This window comes from Somniosus microcephalus, unplaced genomic scaffold, assembly GCF_052327205.1.
Source record: "Somniosus microcephalus isolate GS21.2 unplaced genomic scaffold, FLI_Smic_1.0 unresolved_chr2, whole genome shotgun sequence".
Classification (NCBI taxonomy): Eukaryota; Metazoa; Chordata; class Chondrichthyes; order Squaliformes; family Somniosidae; genus Somniosus; species Somniosus microcephalus.
The window spans coordinates 15,799,924-15,812,191 of NW_028225180.1; the positions used below are offsets into that span (position 1 = coordinate 15,799,924).

General features: G+C 50.2%; 1 protein-coding gene across 2 annotated transcripts in view; it reads left to right on the forward strand.

Moving 5' to 3' along the window:
* cenpq (centromere protein Q) overlaps window positions 1-12,268 on the forward strand; it is a 72,769-nt gene that overhangs the window by 31,467 nt on the left and 29,034 nt on the right. For both annotated transcript variants that reach the window (XM_085975864.1, XM_085975865.1), the window contains exons 3-5: window positions 2,792-2,846; window positions 3,503-3,611; window positions 9,897-9,965. In XM_085975864.1, coding sequence (XP_085831990.1) covers window positions 2,792-2,846; window positions 3,503-3,611; window positions 9,897-9,965 — 233 coding nt within the window. The remainder of the gene's footprint in view (window positions 1-2,791; window positions 2,847-3,502; window positions 3,612-9,896; window positions 9,966-12,268) is intronic.

Genomic DNA, 12,268 nt, shown 5'->3' on the forward strand with positions numbered 1-12,268 from the left:
GACACCACCTGAGCTTCGCCAGCGCTCTGAGGTAGCGCCTCACTCCTCGGCGCTCCAATCACCTCCAGGGGCGATAGAGGCCAAGTTTGCAGTCGGAGGCGATAATTAGCGGTAGGCGCTAAACTTTGCGCCCGGCCGATAATTGCGCCCCAAACAGGGCGATGCCGAATTTCTCCCCCTTCTTTTACAAGTCCCTCCGTAGCCTTGCCCCTCCCTGCCAACATGCTCCCTCAGCTCTTCCGACTCTCCACTCCTGTGCTTGTCGTTTCTTCTGCTCGACCTTTGGTAGCACAGCCTTCAGCTAATGTTGCCAGGGCTCCAAGAATTAAATTAGGAGGAGAGATGACATAAACTAGGCTTGTATTCCCTGGAATATAGAAGGTTCAGGGGTGATTAGATTGAAGTTATTGGATTTTGTAAGGAATTGATAGGGTAGATGCTGAGAAACTTTTTCCGCTGGCGGGGGAATCTAGGACAAACATAGAAACATAGAAGATAGGAGCAGGAGTCGGCCATTCGGCCCCTCGAGCCCGCTCTGCCATTTAATGAGATCATAGCTGATCATCCAAATTCAGTACCCTGTCCCTGCCTTCTCCCCATATCCCTTGATCCCTTCAGCCTTAAGAAATATATCTCACTCCTTCTTGAATATATTTAATGAATTGGCCTCAACTGCCTTCTGTGGTAGAGAATTCCACAGGTTCACCACTCTCTGGGTGAAGAAATTCCTCCTCATCTCTGTCCTAAATGGCTTACCCCTTATCCTTAGACTGTGACCCCTGGTTCCGGAATCCCCCGCCATCGGGAACATCCTTCCTGCATCTAGTCTGTCTAGTCCTGTTAGAATTTTATAAGTTTCAATGAGATCCCCTCTCATTCTTCTAAACTCCAGCGAATATAAGCCTAATCGACCCAATCTCTCCTCATACGTCATTCCTGCCATCCCAGGTATCAGTCTGGTGAATCTTTGCTGCACTCCCTCCATGGCAAGAACATCCTTCCTCAGATAAGGCGACCAAAACTGCACACAATACTCAAGATGTGGTCTCACCAAGGCCCTGTACGACTACAGCAAGACATCCTTGCTCCTGTACTCGAATCCTCTCGCTATGAAGGCCAACATACCATTTACCTTCTTAACTGCCTGCTGCACCTGCATGCTTACCTTCAGCGACTGGTGCACAAGGACACCCAGGTCTCGTTGCACTTCCCCTTCTCCCAATCTATTGCCATTCAGATAATAATCTGCCTTCCTGTTTTTGCCACCAAAGTGGATAACCTCGCATTTATCCACATTATATTGCATCTGCCATGCATCTGCCCAATCACCCAACCTGTCTAAATCATACTGGAGTTTCTCGGCATCCTCCTCATAGCACACACACCCACCCAGCTTTGTGTCGGCTGCAAACTTGGAGATATTACATCTAGTTCCCTCGTCTAGATCATTAATATATAATGTGAATACCTGGGGTCCAAGGACCGAGCCCTGCGGTACCCCACTAGTCACTGCCTGCCACTCGGAGAAAGACCCGTTTATTCCAACTCTTTGCTTCCTGTCTGCCAACCAGTTCTCTATCCAAGTCCGTACCTTGCCTCCAATCCCATGTGCTTTAACTTTACACGCTAATCTCTTATGCGGGACCTTATCGAAAGCCTTATGTAAGTCCAAACACACCACATCCACTGGTTCTCCCTTATCTATTCTACCAGTTACATCCCCGAGGGGGATGTAAATCAGAGCCAGGCCATTCGGGAGAGAAGTTAGGAAACACTTCTTCACGTCAAGGGTGGCAGAAATGTGGAGCACTCCCTCACAAAACCACTAGACGCTAGCTCAATTAATCATTTTAAAGCTGAGATCGATCGTTTTTTGCTAGACAAGGGTATTGAGGATTATAGAGCCAATTTAGTTCGGGTACAGATCGGCCACAATTTCATTGAAACATATTTCTGGAGACGTATGTTTTGTTACGTTGAAGGTGTTTTAACAGTGCAAGTTGTTCTTAACTAACAGTCCAGCCTTACACATGAAGTAGCTTCCCTGATTGTGACCACTGCCCATGGAACCGCACTGCAACACGGGTCAGCCAGCAGAGGGAGATGGAAAATAGAATCGTAGAATAGTAGAGCGCAGAAGGAGGCCATTCGGCCCATCGAGTGCGCCAGCTCTTTCGGAGACCAATCCAGTTAGTCCCACTTCCCTGCTCTTTCCCCATATCCTGCAATTTCTTCTCCAGTTCCCTTTTGAAGGCTGCTATTGAATCTGTTTCCACCGCCCTATCAAGCAGCGCATTCCACATCCTAACCACTCGTCGCGTAAAAAAGGTTTTTCCTCATGTCGCCTCTGGTTCTTTTGCCAATTACCTTAAATCTGTGCCCTCTGGTCATCGAGCCTTCAGTCATTGCAAACAGGTTCTCTTTATCTACTCTATCTAAACCCTTCGTGATTGTAAACAGATGTCCTTTTGGCCTTCTCAGCTCTAAGGAGAACGACCCCAGCTTCTCCAGTCTCTCCACGTAACTGTAATCCCTCATCCCTGGAACCATTCGAGTAAATCTCCTCTGCACCCTCTCTGGGGCCTTCACACCCTTCCTAAAGTGCTCAGAATTTGACACAATACTCCAGCTGAGGCTGAACTAGTGTTTATATAGATTGAGCATAAATAGCAGGAAGAACTAAATCTTGGGTGGGGGGGGGTGTCTCATGAATCCCTCAGTAAAGTAACGGCCTTAAATTCACTTCAGCCTTAATCAGTCCCACTCATTAATGTGTCTCTCCTGTCTACAGAGTGAACCGCCTGCCAAAAAGCAAAGAAAAACAGCAGGAGCTACCAGTCAGATAAGTGAGCACTTCTCTGCATCTTGTTTTTTTTATGGGATGTGGGCGTGGTCGCGGGTTTGGGAGGTGCTGCCGAAGAAGCCTTGGCGAGTTGCTGCAGTGCATCTTGTAGATGGTACACGGAGGGAGTGAATGTTTAAGGTGGTGGAGGGAGTGAATGTTTAAGGTGGTGGATGGGGCGCCAATCAAGCGGGCTGCTTTATCCTGAATGGTGTCGAGCTTCTTGAGTGTTGTTGGAGCTGCACTCATCCAGGCAAGTGGAGAGTATTCCATCACACTCCTGACTTGTGCCTTGTAGATGGTGGAAAGGCTTTGGGGAGTCAGGAGGTGAGACACTCGCCACAGAATACCCAGCCTCTGACCTGCTCTTGTTGCCTAATTCAGAAGCAACAGATACTGACTCCCGCCCCCCCCCCCCCCCCCCCCCGTCAGCCTGTTACATGACAGCCCAGAACATTCTGGAATAACACATATAACAACAGAAAACGCTGGAAAAACTCAGCAGGCCAGGGCAGCATCCGCGGAGAGAGAAACAGAATCAACGTTTCAGGTCGATGACCTTTCGTCAGAACTGGTTGTTATTTCGGATTCCCAGCGTCCGCAGCATTTTGCTATCGTACTGGAATAACACATGTTCTTTTCAAAATGTTTTTTGCGCAGATCCCAAACCGAAGAAGGTGAAGGTGTCCCTTGCGAAGGCTGCGCGATGGAAGCCATTACCCCACAGTACCAGAGACTACTTCACTGCCGCGATCGACATTGCTATGTAGTATGTGCTCGTAGTTCCCAATGTGCTTTGACCGCAGCATGTTTCATTATGGCTTTGATTTGTAGCGAGCAGAGAGCTGTTGGTGCTGGGGAACTGCGCACACTTCTGGTCTCCATATTATAAACAGGATCTCAGAGGGACTAGAGAAGGTGCAAAAAAAGATTTACAAGGATGGTATCAGTACTAAGGATCTTGAACAGGTTGGGGCTCATTCCTCGAGGAAAGCGAGGCTGAGTGGTGACCGGATAGAGGTCTTTAAGATTATAAAAGGCTTTGATAAGGTAGACGTAGAGAAGATGTTTCCACTTGTGGGGAGAGACCAAGAACTAGGGGCTGTAAATGTAAGTTAGCCACTGAAAAATCCAATCGGGAGTTCAGGAGAAGCTTCTTTACCCAGAGAGTGGTGAGCATGTGGAACTCGCTGCCACAGGGAGCGGTTGAAGCGAATAGTATAGAAGCATTTAAGGGGAATCTAGATAAACACATGAGGGAGAAAGGAATAGAAGGTTATACTGATGGGAGAGATGAAGAAGGGTGCGAGGAAGCTCGTGTGGAGCATGAACACTGGCATAGACAAGTTGGGCCAAATGTCCTGTTTCATAGAAACATAGAAGATAGGAGCAGGAGTCGGCCATTCGGCCCCTCAAGCCTGCTCCACCATTCAATGAGATCATGGCTGATCATCCAAATTCAGTACCCGGCCCCCTGCTTTCTCCCCATATCCCTTGATCCCTTTAGCCTTAAGAATTATATCTAACTCCTTCTTGAATATATTTAATAAATTGGCCTCAACTGCCTTCTGTGGTAGAGAATTCCACAGGTTCACCACTCTCTGGGTGAAGAAATTCCTCCTCATCTCAGTCCTAAATGGCTTACCCCTTATCCTTAGACTGTGACCCCTGGTTCTGGACTCCCCCGCCATCGGGAACATCCTTCCTGCATCTAGTCTGTCTAGCCCTGTTAGAATTTTATAAGTTTCAATGAGATCCCCACTCATTCTTCTAAACTCCAGCGAGTATAAGCCCAATCAACCCAATCTCTCCTCATACGTCATTCCTACCATCCCAGAATCTTCGCTGCACTCTCTCCATGGCAGGAACATCCTTCCTTAGATAAGGCAACCAAAACTGCACACAATACTCAAGGTGTGGTCTCACCAAGGCCCTGTACAACTGCAGCAAGACATCCTTGCTCCTGTACTCGAATTCTCTCGCTACGAAGGCCAACATACCATTTGCCTTCTTAACCACCTGCTGCACCTGCATGCTTACCTTCAGCGACTGGTGCACAAGGACACCCAGGTCTCGTTGCACTTCCCCTTCTCCCAATCTATTGCCGTTCAGAGAATAATCTGCCTTCCTGTTTTTGCCACCAAAGTAGATAACCTCACATTTATCCGCATTATACTGCATCTGCCCAATCACCCAACCTTTCTATGCTGTACATTCTATGTAATTCTACGTAATGAAACACTTTCTATTTCAGACACCCAGTGTCAACAAGAAGCACACCCAGGTGAGGCAGAGCTGGACCCAGAGTAAAGTTCCCTCTGCACTTGCCCCATCAAACAATCCCAAGTCAGCTACAATGTAGACTAAATGCAAAGTAAAGCACTCTCCACGCTGGCCCATCAAGAAGTCCCAGATAGAGGGCACAGTAGTGTTACTGGACTCATAGTTGAGTGGCCTGGACTGATCGGGGTAGATTTTCCTTAAGCTGTCGGGAAGGAGGCGGGACTACAACTTTCGGGTTTTAGTCCCGCCTCCATCGACGTCTGGCCAATCCACACGATTTTCCCTTGATTGACCTTGTTAAGCCCGCCCAGCGGGCTCAGCAGGCCAAGTAATGGCCACCCGGCAACAGGTGACGTCACAGACTGAAATTTCACCTGTCAAGAGGTCTTGACAGATGAAATATCAGTGTTTCACAGCTGTTTGAAGCTCTCAAACACTGACAGTCTGACTTCTAACCTGAGTCCTTCTACACAGACTCAGAACTCTCACCGGCACTGAAAGCTGAAGGCTGTCACTTTTGACAGATCGCAGCCGTTCGGCTTTCAGTGCCGGCTGAGTGATGGACTCCCGCAGCCTAGAGGAAGAAAGGCTGTAAAGGTAAGTACAGGTAATTTAAACTTCTTTACACACACCAAACACACTTACCTTTGCACTCATGCACCCATCACTCACCTGAACACCGACATCGCGACCCCTCCAAGTCCTTCAACCCGACGGCCCGCCTCACTAACCTGGCGTGGTTTGGAGCCGTCGGGAATCCCACACAACACCCCTCAAAATAGGGATTAGGCTAAAAACTGCCCGTTAACTACCTGTTAACAGGCAGTTAATTGGCACTAATCCCTTCCCGCCCCGGGTCAGCGGGTCCCAGTGCGGGGCGGGCACCCGCCTCCTGTGAAACTTACGTGGAGGCGGGTTTTGGGCGGGATGGTGTCGGGATCCCTGATTTCGGGATTTCCCCCCCCCCCCCCCCCACCCCACCACACACGCCTGAAACCCCACCTGACGGCTCCAGGAAAACCAACCCCATAATCTCTGGCAGTTTGAGAATTTTGAACTCAGTTCAGAAAACTGTTCTCAAGGTGACCGTGAATCCTGCAGGGTTTCGATCGAGCAAATGAGGAGAAACGGTTTCCAGTGGCAGGAGGGTCGGTAACCAGAGGACAACAGATTTAAGGTGATTGGCAAAAGGACCTGAGGCGACATGAGGAGAAAAAATGTTACGCAGCGAGTTGTTGTGATCTGGAACGCGCTGCCTGAAAGGGCGCTGGAAGCAGATTCAATAGTAACTTTCAAAAGGGAATTGGATAAATACTTGAAAAGGAGAAATTTGCAGGGCTATGGGGAACGAACAGGAGGAATGGGACTAATTGGATTGCTCTTTCAGAGAGCCGGCACAGGCACAATGGGCTGAATGGCCTCCCTCTGTGCTGTATCATTCTGCGATTCAATGAACCTGTCAGATTTTCGTCAAAACCTGCCGTCCTTGCCCCCGGTCTGGGCCTATACCTGACTCCAGCCCCACAGCACTTTGGTTGACTCTTAAGTGGCCCAACAAACCACTCCATTATCAGGAGGAAGCGAAGAGAGCTTTACTCTGCAACTAAGATGCATCTAAGATGCTTAAGCAGGGAGCTTTAAGCTGCATTCAACCAGCACTGTGTCTGACATGGGAGTGTTTGATGCTGACCACATTCCTGGAATGGAATGTGTTAATTTGTCAGTTTTAACATAAGTGTCTAATTGGGGTACAGGAACAGAGAGAACTGGGGGTACAGAAGCCTTGGCGAGTTGCTGCAGTGCATCTTGTAGATGGTCCACACTGCAGCCACGGTGCGCCGGTGGTGGAGGGAGTGAATGTTTAAGGTGGTGGATGGGGTGCCAATCAAACGGGCTGCTTTGTCCTGGATGGTGTCGAGCTTCTTGAGTGTTGTTGGAGCTGCACTCATCCAGGCAAGTGGAGAGTATTCCATCACACTCCTTACTTGTGCCTTGTAGATGGTGGAAAGGCTTTGGGGAGTCAGGCGGTGAGACACTCGCCGCAGAATACCCAGCCTCTGACCTGCTCTTGTAGCCACAGTATTTATGTGGCTGGTCCAGTTCAGTTTCTGGTCAAAGGTGACCCCCAGGATGTTGATGGTGGGGGATTCGATGATGGTAATGCCAAGGGGTGGTGGTTAGAAGCTCGCTTTTTGGAGATTGTGCACAGTTCTGGTCTCCATATGATAAAAAGGACATAGAACCACCGGAGAAGGAGCCAAAAAATATTGACTAGAATGCTAAGAACATAAGAAACAGGAGCCCATCGGCCCCTCGAGCCTGCTCCGCCATTCAATAAGCTCATGGCTGATCCAATCTTGGCCTCAACACCACTTGCCCGCTCTCTCCCCACACCCCTCGACTCTCTTGTAGTTCCAATATCTGTCGATCTCTGCCTTGAATATATTCACTGACTCCGCCTCCACAGCTCTCTGGGGAAGAGAATTCCAAAGATTCACGACCCTCTGAGAGAAGAAATTCCTCCTCATCTCCGTCTTAAATAGGCGACCCCTTATTCTGAAACTATGCCCCCCTACTTCTAGATACCCCCACTAGGGGAAACATCCACCCTGTCAAGCCCCCTCAGAATATTATATGTTTCAATAAGATCACCTCTCATTCTTCTAAACTCCAATGAGTATAGGCCCAACCTGCTCAACCTTTCGTCATACATCAACCCCTTCATCCCAGGAATCAACCTCGTGAATCGTCTCTGAACTGCCTCCAATGCCAGTATATCCTTTCTTAAATATGGAGACCAAAACTGTACGCTGTACTCCAGATACCAGAACTGAGAGGTTATACCGATCAGGAAAGACTGAACAGGCTGGGGCTCTTTTCTCTAGCAAAGAGAAGACTGAGGGGCAATGCTTCCCCCTAATTTTTTAATTCACAGTTTCGCGCATGCGTGAAATTTAACGTTTAAACAGCCGGCCCCAGGCTGTGTGGCTGCGCAGCTCAGAGGGAACGTTGCTGAGGGATGACCTGATAGAGGTCTTTAAGATTATGAAAGGGTTTGATAGGGCAGACGTAGAGAAGATGTTTCCACTTGTGGGCGAGCCCAGAACTAGGAGCCATGAAGATGAGACAGTCACTAATAAATCCAATCGGGAATTCAGGAGAAACTTCTTTACCCAGAGAGTGGTGAGAAGTGGAACTCGCTACCACAGGGAGTGGTTGAGGGGAATAGCAGAGATGCATTTAAGGGGAACAACAACTTGTATTAATATAGCGCCTTTAACGTAGTAAAACGTCCCAAGGTGCTGCACAGGAGTATTTTAAGATAACAAATTTGACACCGATCCACATAAGGATAAATTAGGGCAGGTGACCAAAAGATTGGTCAAAGAGGTAGGTTTTAAGGAGCGTCTTAAAGGAGGAAAGAGAGGTGGAGAGGTTTAGGGAGGGAATTCCAGAGCTTAGGGCCCAGACAACAGAAGGCACGGCCACCAAAGGTTGAGCGATTCTAATCCGGGATGATCAAAAGGGCAGAATTAGAGGAGCGCAGATATTTCAGGGGGTGGGGGGCTGAAGGAGACTACAGAGATAGGAAGTGGCGAGGCCCTGGAGGGATTTGAAAACAAGGTTTAGAATTTTGATAATCGAGGTGCTGCTTAACCGGGAGCCAATGTAGGTCAGCGAGCTCGGGTGATGGGCGAACGGGACACGGGCAGCCGAGTTTTGGAGGACCGCAGGTTTACGTAGGGTGGAATGTGGGAGGCCAGCCAGGAGTGTGTTGGAATAGTCAAGTCTAGAGGTAACAAAGGCATGGAGGAAGGATGTTCTTGCCATGGAGGGAGTGCAGCAAAGATTCACCAGGCTGATACCTGGGATGGCAGGAATGACGTATGAGGAGAGATTGGGTCGATTGGGCTTGTATTCGCTAGAGTTTAGAAGAATGAGAGGGGATCTCATTGAAACTTATAAAATTCTAACAGGACTGGACAGACTAGATGCAGGAAGGATGTTCCCAATGGCGGGGGAGTCCAGAACCAGGGGTCACAGTCTAAGGATAAGGGGTAAGCCATTTAGGACTGAGATGTGGAGGAATTTCTTCACCCAGAGAGTGGTGAACCTGTGGAATTCTCTACCACAGAAGGCAGTAGAGGCCAATTCATTAAATATATTCAAGAAGGAGTTGGATATATTTCTTAAGGCTAAAGGGATCAAGGGATATGGGGAGAAGGCAGGGACAGGGTACTAAGTTTGGATGATCAGCCATGATCGCATTGAATGGCGGAGCAGGCTCGAGGGGCCGAATGGCCGACTCCTGCTCCTATCTTCTATGTTTCTATGTTTGCTAAAATTCTCTGTTGTGACAAGGTATCCTTCCAGTTCTTCTGTTGGCATTTTATTCAGAAAAATTGTCCACTGTCCCTTTTTCTTGCTGTCTTCTGGCTGAGCAGGCATTGAGGCCTCTGCCGCTACCGCTGGCCCAGTAGTGAAGCAAAGGTTAAGGGTTGACCTATCTCCTACTGTCTGCCGCCAACCCAGATGTTCCCGGCCTCCAATCGCTGCCTGCCAAGAGCAGAGCCAACAAATTCACCACATGTGGAGACCTCCGAACCCCGTGCTCGGTGCTTTGGGACGTCATTGTCTTGTGGCTGTTCCTCCCTGCTCTTCGGCCCGTACCGTCCTGGCAGTCAGCGTTCCTGATACTGCATCTCTCTCTTGTCTCTCGCTCCGTGCCAAATAGCAGCTGGTTGTAACTGTGCCCTTTGATTCCCCACAGCGATTCTTTGCCACAGAAAGGCGCCGAGAAGGAGGCCAGTCAGGAGCATCTGAGCCAGCTGAAGCAAAGGTAATTGTGGCGCTGTTAACCTTGCGAGCAGCCGACAGGTATGTTGAGGTTAACAGAATCCATTGCGAGTCTTGAAGCAGCATTTTTTTCATCCTTAAAGTTGCAAAATGCACAGGAGGTATTGAGTAGGAGTTCCAGTTCAAGGCCTATTAATATTGAGTTGGAAGTATTATGTAAGATTGCTTTTTTCGTCATCGCCCAACACCTTGCTCTTGTTTGTAATGTAGTCATGGCACACTGTCGCCTCTGAGTCCGAAGGTTGTGCGTTCAGGCCCACTCCAGAGACTTGAACATAAAATCAAGGCTGACACTCCAGCGCAGTGCTGAGGGAGCGCCGCACTGTCGGAGGGGCAGTACTGAGGGAGCGCCGCACTGTCGGAGGGGCAGTACTGAGGGAGCGCCGCACTGTCGGAGGGGCAGTACTGAGGGAGCGCCGCACTGTCGGAGGGGCAGTACTGAGGGAGCGCCGCACTGTCGGAGGGGCGGTACTGAGGGAACGCCGCACTGTCGGAGGGGCAGTACTGAGGGAGCACGGCACTGTCGGAGGGGCAGTACTGAGGGAGCATGGCACTGTCGGAGGGGCAGTACTGAGGGAGCATGGCACTGTCGGAGGGGCAGTACTGAGGGAGTGCCGCACTGTCGGAGGGGCAGTACTGAGGGTGCGCTGCACTGTCGGAGGGGCAGTACTGAGGGAGCGCCGCACTGTCGGAGGGGCGTACTGAGGGAGCGCGGCACTGTCGGAGGGGCAGTACTGAGGGAGCGCGGCACTGTCGGAGGGGCAGTACTGAGGGAGCGCTGCACTGTCGGAAGGGCAGTACTGAGGGAGCGCCGCACTGTCGGAGGGGCAGTACTGAGGGAGCGCCGCACTGTCGGAGGGGCAGTACTGAGGGAGCGCCGCACTGTCGGAGGGGCAGTACTGAGGGAGCGCCGCACTGTCGGAGGGGCAGAACTGAGGGAGCACTGCACTGTCAGAGGGGCAGTACTGAGGGAGTGCCGCACTGTCGGAAGGGCAGTACTGAGGGAGCGCTGCACTGTCGGAGGGGCAGTACTGAGGGAGCGCCGCACTGTCGATGGGCAGTACTGAGGGAGCGCCGCACTGTCGATGGGCAGTACTGAGGGAGTGCTGCACTGTTGGAGGGGCAGTACTGAGGGAGCGCTGCACTGTCGGAGGGGCAGTACTGAGGGAGCGCCGCACTGTCGATGGGCAGTACTGAGGGAGCGCTGCACTGTCGGAGGTGTCTTTCTGATGAGACCTTAAACCAAGGCCCCGTCTACCCTCTCGGGTGGACGTAAAAGATCCCCGGGCGCTATTTCAAAGAAGAGCAGGTATCCTGGCCAATATTGATCCCTCAAGCACCATCACTAAAAAACAGGAGATCTGGTCATTATCACATTACTGTTTGTGGGATCTTGCTGTGCGCAAATTTGCTGCTGCGTTTCCTACATTACAAAAGGGACGACACTTCAAAAGTACTTCATTCATTGTCGAGTGCTTTGGGACATCCTGAGGTCATGAAAGGCACTGTGTAAACGGGAGGTATTACTTTTAATGGCCTGTCGGAGAAATGTTCCTGATCCACACCGACCAAAAAGTCCCAGGATGGATACCTGGTGTGTGGCGAGTTAGCCGATGTCACTTTGGGCCGAGGTTGGGGAATGCTACTCTTAATCAAAGTTCCTCAGATTAGGTAGAGGGAGGGATAAGTAAGCCCGGATTCCCATTTATGATCAAAAGTGTCTGTTTGAGGCCAGGGCCAGTTGCAACATACCCAGAAGTTGAGTATCCCGCCGATATGAACCGCTGGGACCTGGGCGTGAAGACGTCACGTTGGGTGAGGTCCCAGAGCTTCCAGCACCCATGGAACCAAGGAACAGGAGGAGGCCATTCAGCCCCTCAAACCTATTCTGCAATTCACTTAGATCATGGCTGATCTGTACCTCAACTCCATCTACCTGCCTTGATTCCCTAACCCTTAATACCCCTTACCCAACAACAATCTAGCATCATAGAATGGTTACAGCACAGAGGGAGGCCATTCGGCCCGTCGAGCCCGTGCTGGCTCTCTGCTAGAGCACTTCAGCTAGTCCCACTCCCCCGCCCTTTCCCCGTAGCCCTGCAATTTTTTTTCTTTCAGATACTTATCCAATTCCCTCTTGAAAGCCACGATTGGATCTGCCTCCACCGTCCTCTCAGGCAGTGCATTCCAGATCCTGACCACTCGCTGCGTAAAAAAGTTTTTCCTCATGTTGCCTTTGGTTCTTATGCCAATCACCTTGAATCTGTGTCCTCTGATTCTGGACCG